Genomic DNA, 16,164 nt, shown 5'->3' with positions numbered 1-16,164 from the left:
AAATTTCATAAGTATTTTTAAAGGATAATTAGAATATCTAAAAAGGAACAAAAATAAGGCTGCTTTCAAGTTTGTCCTTGACAATATTAAGTGACAACCTTTTGAAAAGATGTGCCCCAAGTTGTCTGATACATTTAAAGGCGACAGGAGGTGCTCATTTCGGCAGCAAATATACTAAAATTGGAACGATACAGAGAAGATTAGCATGGCTCTTGCGCGAGGATGACATGCAAATTTGCAAAGCGTTCCATATTTTTTTTTAAATGGCGGTAAGAGGACACTTTAAGATATTTTCAATAACTATTATACCTATATGCATTGAATATTGAGACACTTTCTAGCTAATTAGAACATACACCAAAAGAAACAATTCAAAATTTCAGTCAGGGTTTAAACTGTCATTATTTACTATCACCTGAATTAAAATTTCTTCAGTTATATTCATATCTAAGAATTATTCTCTACTTTCCTTCTCCCTTTTGTCCTACTCTTTCCTCTAAAAATTTTCTTCTTTCCCTTCTGGAACATACATTTCATAGTAAACAAACACTCCTCTATTCTCAATCCTCTCTCCCATTTCATGTCCTAAAGAGACACCTCATTCCTCCCACAAGAGCGCTTTACTTGGCAGCTTCCTGGAGAGTGTTCATCCTGTGCTACTCACCACAGGATGGCTCTTCCAGGTCCATCAACGTTAAGCAGAAAATCCCTCCTGTCTTGTGAGGCATGCTGCCTGTCTACACTTCTCACCACTCTTCACTGTTGCCATCTTTCTGCTCCTGTTTACTCTCACAGCCCTACTCAAGGTATTGGTGCAGCCTCCCTTGACCTTTCAACAACTTGGATGAAACTCTGGTGACCTCTGAAACCTTAGACAAACCCTGTGTTAAGCCTCAGACTTCACTGTCCTCAACTTTAAAAAGCTTCCCTTCCCTGATGCTTAAGACACTTTCACACTGAGGCCACCAACGGACTTTCTCATCATCTGGAATCATTCCACCTCAAAAGTCTCAAATGGCACAACATGCTGTCCTTCTGCACCTCTCACATGTTCACTCTACCCGCATCTGCACCTGTACTTACGCTGGCTTCCTAATGGTCTTTGGCTCTTTGCTTTGCTTTTCCTGTCTAAACCTTTTCCTTTCCTTGTTCACTGCCCTCCCATACCAGACCATGTGCTTCAATCACTTGCATGATTTGCTCACAAAAGTCCTCAATTCTTTCACAAAACTGTTCTTCCACCCTTCACCCTGATGCTGGCAATGGCACAACCACAGTTCTCAGTCAGTCCTTCCAACTGTTTCCTCTGCTCTCCTCCCAGTACTTTCAGTCATTGAAAAATTAGTCTTGTTAATGGTTTCCATGATGAATTCATCATGTCTTCAACTTCCAATAGGCTACAGAACTGCCTACAGCCTTTTTGTATTTTCCTTTGCCAACTCTTTTTTTTTTTGTTTCCCTTGGTGACTTCTCGCAATTGCATCACTCACTTCAGTCTCCCCTATCCAATCCCCAACCCTTCTGTCTTCAGTAAACAACCTCACTTCTCAATAAACAGACAACATTTTAGGTATCATATCTGATCTCACACTGGCCTTCTTCCAGTCCAGCTCCTACTCAATCTATAAATATAACCACAACTTCTTCCATTCTTTCACTCCCATGGTTTTAATGATTTTGTATATAATATGAACACTTCATCTGTGACTCCTGTCTTGATCCATCCAAAAAAGTTCAGACTCATACCTGCCTGCTGGAATTATCCACGATGATGCCCTACAAGAAATTCAAATTCATCTGTAGGAACTGGACTTATTATTGTCTTTCATAAATTTACTCCTGTGTTTCCATCTTGTTTTATTAAACAAGCATGTATGTCTTTAGCCAGGTCAGTAGACTGGGAGTAGTAAGAATCTCTACGTCTCCTTCAGTCTTGCTAAGCAATGAGTCATGAAGTACTTGTGCCAGTCAGAATTCTAAGATGATCCCTATGGTCTTTGCCCTTGACGTTATACCTTACATAATTCCCTTCCCTTGAGTGTAGACAGGATTTTTGACTGACTTTAAACCAAGAGAATATGGCAAAGATGATGCTAATTTGCTAATCATAATGTTCTGATTATGTCTTGTTATAAAGGACTCCATCTTACTAAACTTGAATGAGAGAATTCCCTTGCTGGTTTTACAGAAGTGAGCTGCCATAATGTGAGAGTGGCATGTGGCAAAGAAATGCAAGTTGCATCTAGCAGTTAAGAGCAACCCCAGGCTGAAATCCAGCAAGGAAACAGGGGCCCCAGTCATACAGCTACAAGGAAATTAATTCTGCCAATAACCTGAATGAGTTTGGCAGCCTGTACTTTCTTACTCCAGACTCCAGATGAGAATGCCACCCAGCCAACATCTTGATTTCTAGACTTGTAAGATTAAACAAAGGATCTAATTAAAATGGGAAAATGAGGCTATTGCATAATGGTAAAGCTGGTTCCCCAATGTCCAGAGTAAATGAATCTTTCTAAGACTGAACGTAGTACGTAGATAAAATTGGGCCTGGGGAAATAGAGAATAATCATCGGTGCAGGTGAGAAAGGTAACTTTGTGGAAATCTAATGTTTACCTTTCTACAAATAAACTGAAGCATTTAATTCAGATTATTCATAAAAAGAAAAAAAAAGGCAAGCTTAGAATAATTAGCTTGAATTCATGCAGAATGAAATCTTTTCATGAAAATCTGAATCTTATTTCTATAAAATTTGATAGACAAATTCTCATATTTTAGAGCGTAATACATAACAATGCATTTAAATAGAAGAATATTTTATGACAAATTTTAGCAGATGGGTGAAGTCACAGATTAACACCTGAAACCTTAGGTAACCATCTAGATTTATCTTTTTATACTCAGAAAGACTTTTGTAAATTTTTACATTAAATGTATCAAAATTAACTATAAAATATATTTTTTTCCTTTACCTGATGTTTCACTTTCTGCCCAGAGAGCTGCAGATCCAGATAAAGTTCTCTGAAGTTGTCCACGGCTTCCTTGTTTAGACTGCAGATGGTCAATGAGAAACGGGATTGGCTGGTCAGGCGTCTCAGTTATTAATTTGGTCATCAATTCCTGAAGGCAGAGTAGAAAACACATTTACATCTAACAATAGTAACACATACCTACTTAGCATTCATTATTGCCAGGCACTGTTCTAACTGCTTTGTGCACTGCAACTAATTTAATCCTAACGACAATCTCTTCAGGCAGGTGCAGGTCAATGTCGTCATTTTGAAGAAACAGAGGTGCAGAAAAGTTGTCTACACTACACAGTCAACATATGGCAAAGCCAAGATAGTTTTATTTACTTTTATTCTTATTATTCTAATTGGCCAAAGACATACTAGAAATTTAAACTCTTTTAAAAATTATGCTCTAAGAATTTTAAACTTCAGATTACTATTTTAAGTGATTCAGTTATAAACTCAACTTTCTAAAACTTCATATATGCTATTCTACACCAATGATGTTTTGTCTTCCTAACCATATATAAATATCCCCAAGTGAAGAAAATTGTATTGGAATGAAATAAATAAGTAACAAGTCACAGAATCAACAAGTGTCTTAAACTAGCCTCCGAACAATACAGAATTTCATTTTTCCAAAAGCCCTGGTGGGTATTCATTCTTTCTTCGCTTTTTAACCAGTTAAGCAATGGAAATTTCTCCACCTGTCAAACAGGCCATTCCATTTGTGGACAGCTCTAATGATGCCTTAAATTGGGCAGAAATCTGACAAAGGGTAATATCTACACACTGCTTTTTCCCATCAGAAACAGCAAAGAGCAAGCTCCAATGTGTGGTCAGTTAGAGTCCCCAGACTGTTCTCGTATGAACAGTTGCCAAACCATGTGGATATCATTTTGTGTTGAGTAATGGGGTTTGTGAACTTGCATGCACCATTTTACATTCATATCAGCCACATTTCGTCTTGTTGGGTTCCGCTCAGAATTCTAGCCTGTCAGTTACTGTTTTGAGTTCAGAATCTATGCGAGGCAGTGATTCTTGTGAGTAAACCAAACAATCAGATATCCAAGTGCAAACAGAAGGGATCCTGGAAATTTCCCATCCTTTTTGTCTTTTCTGTTGGTAGCCCATTCCCTTTGCCTTGCATGTCCTTCTCTCAGAGGTTGACATCGTTAGGTTGCCATCCTTCATCTCTAATGACATCTATTTAGAAACCAATCTTCATAAAAGTTTTACACTTCATTGTTTTATTTTCTTCACATAATTTACCACTCTCTAATGACACTCAGAATTATGTCATTAAATATTTGCTTATCTGTTTGTGGCTGTCCCTACTCCTCTTTACTAGCACACTGAGAACAAGGATGGCCTGATTTGCTCTGCACTCTCTCCCTGAACATGGAACTCTACCCAGCTCACGGGCAGTATTGAATGAATGAATGAATGAATGAATGAATGCTTAGCTTACTGACCATGGGTAAATATTAGTTATCAAAGTGGCTGACTGTCCTAATAAGAAATATTTCAAGCATTCATTGATTCTTAGACCAGCAAAATATATCCTTCTGACCTCCCAGATAAGAAACTGTGCTCATGATATCTCAGGGATATTAACTGCCATTTACAACAGTCTAGGGACACACAGTTATCTGGGTAGAGGTTAAGTGGATTGTGTAGATGACAAAATTCAATATGATCTCAGAGACATGGATAAAAGAATTCAAGGTATCTCAAAAATGTGCAGATTGAACATAGAATTGGAAGGAACAAAGGAATTCTACCATAAATATACCATGAAGCAAAATATTTATCAAACAAATATAAAACTTCTTTATATTCTGAAAAACAGCCAAGAAAACAACCAGTTAACACAGGTTTTCTTTATTTGTTATTTAAAACATCAATTCCTGTAGTTGTAACTGAAGAGGTCATGCCTTTACTGTGGTTAAAGCAATGCAGGGTTCAGTTAAACTCTCATTATAAATCAGTGGGATGCAATTTAAAACACTTTGGATCTTGCTTCTGTAGAAGACATGTGCTATGTTCTATTTAAATTCATTGTACATTTCAAAAGCTATGAAACAATTGAGACAAAATAAATAGAAGGACTGACTAGATTACTCCTGTCACCGAAGGCCGGGTACTCAGCTAAAGCAACATTAGATCAGATAACAGCTTTAAAGCCTCAGCGATTTCTATCCTGAAACTTCTGAAGATCTCATGCTAACTTTTTTTGTTTACTTTTCAAATTAGGTGAAAAATTTCTGTGGGTATTTTTCTTCTTTGAAAATAAACTGAAGCATTCCTATACTGTCTTTAGAAGATGGCTCATACAATCATAATAAACATAGTAATCATTGTTAATTGTTTTTAATCCTCAATCTTGTAACTAATTTTGGATATGCCTATATTCCATTTTATGCAGGCATGAAAGAGATAATGTGTATTTAGGCAGGGATATTGTTTAGCTAACTGAGTACAATGATCTGAGAGAAGGGCAAAGCACTCAAAAGTACAGGCAAAGGAACAATTAGAGTAAACTGCCTACCGATCTCAGAATTTATGGTGCACAGGAAGCAGAGGACATCAAGGAGAAAAGAGATCAATGAATTGGATGTCCATGTAGGGTGAAAGAAAAGCTGGAATTGGGAAACCAGGGTCAGTGAGCTAGAAGGATAGGACGGGATGGTCCGAGAGAAAGATGCTGGAAAGTGAGACTACAGAGAGTCTGCAGTTATTGGTAATAGCAGTCAGAGTGGCTGAGGCAGGAAATCAGGTAAAAATAATTGGATGAGAGGAGCTCAATAAAGACACCAGGATGATGAAAAGGCCATCTACGTGCATATAGAAATTGTCAACGAGGAATTACAGGTGTAGTGTGGTAATAACTAGGGGTTAAAACTGTTGAGGAATCTGGATGAACCACCCAGGGGTTTACAGCTTGCAGCTACAAGGAACAATGAGGAGGTGTGGACAATAAAATCTGAAGACAAGGAGTTGAAAAGATATTTTAAAAACAGCTCTTAAATCTAACAAGTTTAAAACATTGAAGTACTAATCTTCTTTATGAGAAATATTTTCTTAACTTGAAAAACTATACTATTACCATTAAAATAAAAAATATAAAATATTACATGATTATTAAAATTTATATAGTCATTTTCAAAGAAAAGTTGTATTTAATATACACAACACTAAGTCACTTTACAAAAAAGTTAACAGATAAGGCATTTAATACGAAATGTGCATTAAACTAAAAGTCATGGCATTAGGCATAGGCAGAAATTCCTATATAAATTAAATTTAGCAGCATGCTGACATCGTATATTCCCTATGGGTTATGAAAAGTAAAGGAGCACAGTGATGTCCTCAGTAACTGCTGGAAATGGATCTCATTTACAGATACCTAGTACCCACATTCACAGAAGGTATGAGCAGAACTCCGTTTATATATGATTTCTATAAGGTTTTGTAGAGTTACAAATGTTTTGATAAAAACAGACATCATGTGCTTAAGACTAAAATTTCTTGATGAACAATAAACAGCAATCAGTTTCAACAAACCCTCACTGGGTCTGACTGAGCTCAGTGCAGCTGATAAATCACGAGGTGACTTAGAAAGATTCACAATCATTCAGTAAAATCTATTTTCTGCTGAAGTAATGGAAAATCTTGCCAGCTGTTTTCAAGACTGTTTTACATATGAAATATGCTGTGTATGCATATATATTTTTATTTCACCGAAAACATTTTTAACACTAAGTCCAAGATTTATTTGGAAGAAATGTGGTTCTGTAGCATTTGTGCACCAAATTATATGTATGTTGGTTTCTGTATAATGGAGTGGAATGATCTTACACACCTACATATTGACTAGCCCCTCCCTCATGCCCCAAAGTCCTGTTAAAATAACAACAAAAAAAAAGTATTTACAGAATGAAAACATAATAGCAAGATATAACAAGAAAGGGTGCCATCACTCGACTAGAGGTTTGAGAAACTTTGGGATCATGAAAAACAAAGCAGGTGGGGTAAGATTATGGTTACACCAAAGCACGGAAGACACTACAGCCAGACAATAGAAGTAAATTCTATTCTTTCTAAGGGAACCAGAGAGAATATTGAAGGCAAAGTACAAAACTCGGGGCCACGGGGACGCCATCAGTGTAACTCATGAGAGAACTGCGTGCCTAGCAGCTGGGCTGGCTGCAATCCCGTCTGCCTCTCCTAAGGGGTGCTGTGGGCAGCTGGGGCTTTGACTCACAGAGTGAGGTCAGAGAACTCCTGTCCCAAGCCATCTGTCTGAGGAAGTCTTCAGGAACAGTGTTGGACTCCAAGAAGCAGCAGAGTAGAACTAGAGGTAACCAGGGACTCTGCTTTTCATGGAAGGTGAGGACAGATGTCTGGCAGTGAACCGCAGGGAAGCCTTCTACCCCTAAAGCAAGGCCTCCCTCACTGGGCACGCTGACCCCCCACTGATGTGCTGTCCCAGGACACCCGATGGCTAACTTCTCTGAGCAGACACCCAGCCTTCCTTGCCAAGGAAGAGGTTAGATGGGGAATCTACTCGGATTATAGAGAAACTGGCACAAGCTACCTATAATAATAAGCCTTATCTTTCATTCATCTATATGAAACAACAACCAGAAAACACCAGAAATTTTCGGAAAAGATTGTGCAAGTATATAAACAAAGAGGACAACTGAGCCAAGAAGAAATAGAGCTACTTCAGGAAACCACTGGAAAGAATGTTGCATTTATAAAACAGGAACTGGTTGTCATGAAAAAATGAGAAAAATCTGAAGCAAATATAGAATTCATGAGGATTAAAATATTATTGCTAAAATCAAAATATAAATGGAAAGACACAGAAAATTTGAGGCAATATTAGTGATCTAAAATTGAGTTGAACAAACCTAATGATAAAAGAAATGAAAATACAAAAAAACAAACAAACAAACAGGGAAATATACTTTAAGCAGCATGGAAATGACATATGGAAAGCCCAACATCCTTTCAAGAAGCACTTCAGAGGAATACAGTGAATATGCTAATAAGAAAATAGAGAGAAATGTAATAAAAATTCCCTAAGGGGAAGAGATCCCTAAAGCATCAGACTGAAAGAGCTCAGAATTAATGAAAAGACCCATAATTATTGTAAAAACACCCTGTTGAAATGTTACATGTTCACAGACAAAAATAAAATAATAAAGATTTCAGAGGGGGGAAAATGGTCCCTACGAAGAAATATTAAACTGACCAATATTAAACTTCTCATGAGTAAAGCAGTGTTTTTGTTAAAAAACCAAAGGGCAATGCCTTTAATATTTATTCTCAACTGCGGTGAGTGGGGGAAATGACCTTAAAATTCTATGAGTATGTCAGGTTATAAATCAAATGCCGGGGTAAAAAATCAGGATATTTTCAGACATGAAATTCAGAGAGTTTCTCTCTCTCACAGTGCACATGAAAAATAGTTTTAGAAGACATATTCTATGAAGATTAAGAAAAAGGAATCTAAAAAATGTATTAATTGAATATAAAAATCAGAAGCAGCCAGGTGTAGGGAAATGGGGGGATATTCTAAAAAGAAAAAAAATTTTCATATATAAAAAGAAAAAAATTTTCTATATAAAATACAGACCTTTGGGAAGGTCTTCAGGCGATAATATTTTAATAAAAGGTGAATTATTTTTCCATTTTTATGGGCACAGTCTCTACATGTTCTTCAGCCACAAGACAGAGGTGGCAGCTCCGCACCCCATGCTTCAGCCTCCACAACATTCTGCCGCTGGGGCAGCCCCTGGCCTCTGGCTCCAGGCAGACCTTCCTTTCCCTGAGCCGCCCACGCCACAATGCACCAACAGCAGATGCTCTCAGAGGCCCTTGCCCTCCAATCTACTCAAGAAAAGAATGCAGTCCTCTGAGACAACCCCCCTTTATGATTCCAGACCCTTCCACTGTATTTTATGATAGTATAAAAGGAAGACAGACAGAAACCACTTTTAAGTTTACTAAAACCAAAGCCACCAGCAGCCCAGCAGATTTCGATGTCCCTATTATCCTTCCCATGTGTTTCTTCTCTGTTGCCATGTGGACTTTTAGCCCCATGGTTGGGTCCCCTCCTCTTTACACTCAACTCTCCACCCTGCAAATTAAAATACTTTCTGTAAATATTCCGTTGTTTTTATGTTCCTCTGATTCCTTCCTCCAACAGCAAACTTCTTTGTGCCCTTTTGGGTATTTTTCATGGCCAAAGTCATTGGAAAAATTTGGGAAATCTAGAAATTGGGATCCAAAAATAAGAACTCTTTAACAGTTTCTCTACAGCAGGGAAATAGGAGAGAGTTTATTTGCTTTGCTATTTTTTAAAGTTGATTTGCCTTTATTTTATTCCCTCATGGAATTATGAGGAGAAGTGAGATGGGAAACAAAAAGCAAATGTTTGTTTTCCTATGAGTTAGTTTTCAGTTTCTGACAGAGATGGCTGTAGACTGGAATACTGTGCGAGGTAAAAGACCTTCCCTGGGTGAAACCTTAGGTGACATATGAACCATAACCTATTACACACCCAATCACCTATGTGTTCTTAGTGCACGTGTTCTTGTGATAAGCCCATGAGAACTATACAAACAACCCACCTCTCTGAATTTATAAGATCTTAGGGAGATCAGGCTAGGTAACAAAATTACATTATTTTATTTCAGGACCTAGGCAAACCCCGTGATCCCAGAATAAACCAAATTCTTAGGTATAAAATGGCCTCAGGCTCTAGGGATTCAAGTATCCTGAGAGACCCAGAATTGCTTTGCTCTCTGTGAAGGTCCAACATAGGGTTGCCTATGACAAAATAGGTCAAGTGCAAGCTAACACTCATGTCAGGATCTAATTAACTGATGGTCATCGAATCACCTTAAGGATGTACAGAGTCAAAACACAAATTGGCTCACTCATATGTAGTAACTGGGCCTTCCAGAAGGTGGGGAGATAAAGCACAAGTTAAGAGGAGAGCAACCAATGGTGAGAATGAGCAAGTCAACAGGGGTGGAGCAGGAGCTGAGGGCTGCAGGAATCACTGCCTCCCTCATCCTTCCCCGGGGCCTGCGGTCCACAATGGAAGAGGAAGCGTGTCCACCACTGCAAAGACAACATCACAAAGCTCCTTGTTGATATTTGCTACAGGTCCAGTCAGGGTATTTAAGAAGTAATTTGGCCCTTGGAAGCCCTGAACTGCATAGATTTGAAACTCCTGTAACCACAGGAAACCTCACCAAGGGATTTCCAATGCCTGACTCTGGTCAGTGACTGGGGAGGGGACAAAGGGTGAGGGTGGTCGCGAAGATTTCGTCTGCAATCATCATTCCTTGGCCATCAGTTTCAAATTAAATAGACTTATTGATATAGATTTAGTTCTAAAATGTCCACTGTAATTAGGATTAATATTTACTGGAGGATACCTTCTAAAAAATACGGTTTCATTCTGAATAATAAACCAAAGGTAGGACTGGCTGTGTAATTTGTGGGATCCAGTCAAAATGAAAATGTGGGGCTCCTTGTTCAAAAATTATTAAGAATTTCAAGACAGTGAGAATGGAGAATTAACTCAAGTATGGGCACCTGTGAGGCGGGGACCTGTGTGCGAGCACAGGTCATGTGACCACAGAGCCGGCCCTGACTAAAGGAATGTGGAGATTGCTGAGTCAGATACTGCCATGCTGCAAACGGCTTTTTCAGTAAATTTCCCCAATGCGAAAACTGCATATTTAGCAAAACAATTCAAATATAGCATGAATATCTCAAGTGTCATAAAATCATTTCTTTGATAGGGATTACATAAGTGAATGCTGCTGTGCCAAAACAATAACCTTATTTTGTGATAATACTACTGGATTTTCAAAGCATTATTCTAGTATACTATATTTTGGTCCTGATAATTGTTTGATTACATATTCCTTTTAGGCTTATGCTAATCAAACTGTCAGTATATATTTAACACAAATGTGATAGTATTCACAGATATTAATCATTGGTTTAACTGCAAGAAAATTCTAACTAGCTTTACTTAAGCATACTTATTTGGCTTTTAAATTAATTAAGAAGCCCTAAAGATTTCTAATAGTAAATCTTTCTTGGCCACAGAAAAATCATAGGCTATATTTAGTATCTTTGTATTCTTATAATCCATGTTTCAGGGTTGTAAATTACTTTGTTTGTCGTATATATATTTTGCATTTCTTTAGACATGCTATGAATAAAAGGAAAAAAACAGTCTAAAAGAAACCAGTAAAAAAAAGAAAATAAGTGACAATTCATAGGACATAAGGAAAGTTTCTTAAATTGTGCAGCATAATTGAGTGATATATTTCAAAAGTAAAAATATGCATCCCAATCTAGCAATTCAAAAATGACAAATATACAAGGATATTTATTGAGTACTATTTAAAATAAGATGGGCCCTGGCCAGGTATAACCTTAAGGCATAATTGAGGTGGTTAGAGTAGCATCCCAATAAGCCAAGGTTCTGGGTTCGATCTCTGGTCAGGGCACATACAAGAAGCAAGCAATGAATGCATAAATAAGTGGAACCACAAATCTCTCTCAACTTCTTTCTCTCTCTCTCAAATGAATAATTAAATTAAATTAAGTTAAATTAAATTTAAAATATGGTAAACAACCTAAAAGCCTATTGATAAGATTTTGGCTAAAGAAGTTATTAAACATCATATTTTGGAATATTTTAACAATTATTAAAGAGAATAAAGCAGTTTTTATATACCCATATGGATCATCCTCCAAGTTAAGCTGCTAAATGAAAAAAAAAAAACCCTCACGCAATGAGTTAGTGTGATTTTTGAGATAATGATCCAGTAAATTGGAAGTTGGGAGACTTATTAGGATGGCAATTAGGAAAATACGGGGATTGAAATGAGACTGGAGAAAGATCTGGGAGACTGGGAGGAAAGGGAGTGCCTCAAAGTCCAAGCAATGAAGGGAATAGGTGAGGGGACCAGAGACATGCCAAGACTGCTGGAACTGGAGGAGACCTTGCAAATGACCTGGGAGAATGTTCTCATTCCCAGAGAGAAGGAAACTGAAGACCATGGGGAGGAGCTGACCAGTCTAAGCTTACAAAGCCACCAAGAGTTGTTCCTATACTATACATAGTAGAATTCATCATTAACTTATTGCAATGATTAACTATTAATGATTCGTGAATTCCTCATTAACATTTTAGGAAATACTATACATTTGGAAATATTTAATTAACAGACATTGAGCCTTTTCTTCTTTAATCACATGCACAACTCCATGCTAGGGCCTAAGAGACATTAGGATGAATAGGACATGTTTCCTACTGTTTGGTGGCAGGGGTGGGAGGGCAGAGATGAAACAAAAGTATGCTCCCAAAGTTGCCGGTATTGTGAAAATTGCTGAACTTCTATAAGTACAGCCCTCCCAAAAAAATAGATTTAGAAGAAAGTATATGGGTTTTTTTATATGTAACATACCATTTAAACTACTCAGCATACTTCCTATTTCCCTGCCCTCAAGATCTGAAGGTTTCCTTAGACAAAATATGGACATTTGTTTTCTACCCCACGACATCAAACTCCAGCATAGACACTTGAAGCTGACGGGTTTCCCCACTGGCTCTCCCAAGCCCCTCTCCCACCTGCCTTGCCTGTTCTTGTACAGTTGTTCTAATAATATAGTTCTATTATAGTAGTTGTCCACATGTCTCTCCCTTAGTAATTTCTAAGCCACAAGGATCTAGGCTCATATATATTCCTGAATTTCCCACAGTACATATTGATGATTTGTACTAATTAGTTCAGACTGTTAAATTTTATTTTGTCTGTTTGTTTGACATGGTGAGGTAAACATAAGAAGTATAAAACAGAATACATTGACTGACATCAAGAAGTTCACTATTAGTCTTTGACCAGTGATTCTTACTAGGAATGGGAAGCTCTATTCCAGATGTTCAGATTTTTTTTTTTTTTTTGGAAGATGAGGATTTTAAGTTTTATTTCAAATCCAATGGGAATAGCATGGTGACAAAGTTACAAGCAATTAGAGGATACGAGGAAATGGAACATCCTAATATCCTAAAAGTTTCAAGGTTTCCTGTCACTGTAAGGTTCGACAATAAAATATTATTCAGATTAAATGAAATTCATTTGAAAAAAAATTTGAAAAACAATAACTATAAAGTTTTACTATAGAAAAAAATCACTTTTAGATACAGGTATTTATACTATTATAGAATTAGAAGAATTCATATACTATAGTGTAATTCAACTCTTATGAAGAAACTGAGGCATGAAGAGGTAGTTTTTTTATTCCAGATGAAAACTTTACCTAACTTAAATTATGTAAACTTGTGCATTAAGGATTTTTTTTAATCCTTGGCATTACAGAGAATTTTTGTGATTGTTAAATAATACATATCTTTCCTCTATGAGTTTACCCCAAAGTACACTTCTTTTTCCTTTTCAAGTCGCATTGATTATTATAGTTCAGTGTTATTTGTAATGATTATTCAGTTAAACACTTGGGACAGAGAAAAGATGTAGTTTCTTAAAGGAATCAATTTTACCTTGAGGTATTAATGTGGGAGATTAAGGAGGTATACAGTTAGAATGTTTGCTAGTATATATTTGAATTTAGAAAACAAATGATTCATTACAAAAGTATAATTAAAGATAAAATGTGAAAAGTAATAAAAAATGTAAAAAGCAGAGCAATAGTGTCTGATGAATCAAGGGATGCAACACTTTTAAGCGTAGGAATTATCAAGGAATGGTCTCTGGTAATTTCAATAGAAAAATCAGAAATTACATCAGCACTGAACATCCCTCCCTACCCTGTAAAAATCTCTGTAACTGCAGAACAAAAAATGAAAACAAGAGCAAAATCTTAAATGAATCTACTTGTGACTGTTCTTGTGAAAAATCAGTCTAACTTATTGTTTCAGGATAGATTATGTATAACAATACTTTTTATCTGTACTTCTATGCCAATGCTTTCTAACATTTTATTTTAGATTAAATTTGTCAATTGAAATAAATAGACTGATAACTTCATCATTCTTTTAATTGTGTTTTCTAGGAATTCAATGCTTAGTTTATTTTCACTTATAAATGGATCAGGTTATTTCATTTATTCTACACTATTCTAGATAGGTCTGCAAAATTCAAGTACTCTAAGTTCAATACAGACTTGATCTCTGTCCTTATAGAGCTTATATGCTAGTGAAATATTTAAAACATAAATAAAAACTACAAGATAAATAGAACTGATCAGAGCATGCTCGTGTGCGCGTGCGTGCGCGTGTGTGTGTGTGTGTGTGTGTGTGTGTGTGTGAGATAGTTGGAGTCAGAGAGCAGTAGAAACAAACAGTATATTTTCCTACCTTCCTACAGTACAACTATATGGCCAGGGAAAACCCCATGCTCTCTTCTTTGTTTGCGTCCCTCAGAGGGTGACAATGTTAATCCCTGGACACCCAAAAGTTGTTCGCTAGGCATTTGCACACTGATAGCCATAAAAATCCCTTTGGACCTTTTACACATATTTGCCATTGAGAGAAATTCTCTTACTGGACAGGACATGAAGAAATTAAAATTATTGCTGATTTTTTGTTGTTGTTGTTCAACTCTCCCTAAAGCTGCTAAAATACATTTTTTCAAGTCCTACTCTAGAAAACTAAAATTTAAGCTCCAAAATTTAATAGTATCTTCACGTCACTAACACTCTACTTAGTATGTTCATTCAATTATAGGGATACCTACTTCATTTCCAAAGAAGCTGATTATCTACTAGTTCATATTTACTATAGTATGGCCTTCTCTCTCAGAGAGATTTAATTCAAGAAGTTAAATCTTGAGGAGAAACGAAATGAAACGTACCATAACTAATAGTGTCCACTAGATGGCAACAGCAAAAATGTACTAAATTATTTTTAGTACTAAATTATTGAGATCACCACCTTCTTTTGAAATAAGAAGTTATGAGATAACTGTAAAGCATATGAATCCAAGAGAAAGGATGAAATTCATCATTAAAATTGTAGGAAATGCTATAAATTTAGAAAGAAAAGTGCTCTGTACACTACTTGGCACTTTAAAATCAGGCAATGGTTGCCAGGAGAAGTATGTTTCCTCCCCTAGAAATAGCACGTCTACCACTCGATGTCACCCTCTAAGGTATTATTCTTGAACCCACCTTCGGCCCCACAGGTAGTCAAATACTACATCTGACTGCTGGTACTTCATAACTCAGTCTCGAATCTAGCTGGTCCTCTCCAATTGGATGTCACTCCCTTGTCCTTAGCCAACATCACTGCCATGCTCTCCTAAAAGGCATCTCTATCCTCTGGCTGTTCCCCTCCCAACCATTTTTCAAACCGAAGGGTATATTTGCAATGCTCTCAACTAATTACTTCAATTGTTTGTTCAAAGCCCTTCAATGGCTTACTATTACCTTCAGAATCAAGTTCAAACTCCTAAAGATGGTTCTATAGAACTGCATACACTGATTCCTGCTGAATCTGCTAATTTCATCTATTGCTCATTCTCCCTTATTAAATTCTCCACTGAAATAACTTGTCCATTTTGGTAAATCTTCTAAAGGCTGTCCTGTCTCTGTTATTTGCCATGATCATTTTCTTTCCCTATGCCATCCTGAGTAAGCCAAGTGAGAGCAAAGGTCAAGCTGAAGCCTGACTTTTAGGCTGTGGAATAGCTTCCAATGTGTTGCTGCAGTCTAATACTGTGATATTATGATATGGGGAAAAGGTTCACTGCAAAATTCCTTTTACTGATCTGCTCACACTCCCATACCTTATTCTACCAAAATTGTAAGATATTGGTGCATTTATTCTTGCCTCAGGATAGCTTCTGTTTATTTTTTGCAACAATCAACAATTCTGCCAAGAAAAATACATCAATTCTCTACATGTTTATATTTGATCAAGCCATATTAATAAAACCAGCATTCCTTGTAATTACTGGAATTCTTGTGACACTACTCCTCAGTTTCACAAGGGCTAGAGTTGGCCGGCACCCACTAATACCTGAATTCAACTCATGTTACTCACAAAAAGGCTATTCAGCTATAGCAAATTCACAAAATATGTAGATAGACATC

General features: G+C 36.9%; 1 protein-coding gene and 1 non-coding gene across 2 annotated transcripts in view; one reads left to right on the top strand and one right to left on the bottom strand.

The window, feature by feature from the left end:
- CUNH8orf34 (chromosome unknown C8orf34 homolog) overlaps positions 1–16,164 on the bottom strand; it is a 307,155-nt gene that overhangs the window by 246,196 nt on the left and 44,795 nt on the right. The window contains 1 exon segment of the mRNA XM_054590132.1: positions 2,971–3,118. Within this exon segment, the coding sequence (XP_054446107.1) occupies positions 2,971–3,118 (148 nt within the window).
- Positions 151–257, top strand: LOC129084475 (U6 spliceosomal RNA). The gene has a single exon (XR_008530600.1). It is a non-coding gene; the product is annotated as a U6 spliceosomal RNA (small nuclear RNA).

This window comes from Pteronotus mesoamericanus, unplaced genomic scaffold (genome assembly GCF_021234165.1).
Source record: "Pteronotus mesoamericanus isolate MK-2021 breed Mesoamerican mustached bat unplaced genomic scaffold, CSHL_Meso_final scaffold_174, whole genome shotgun sequence".
Lineage (NCBI taxonomy): Eukaryota > Metazoa > Chordata > Mammalia > Chiroptera > Mormoopidae > Pteronotus > Pteronotus mesoamericanus.
The sequence above is the reverse complement of the archived record's forward strand: the minus strand, read 5'-3'. Positions and strand labels throughout refer to the sequence as shown.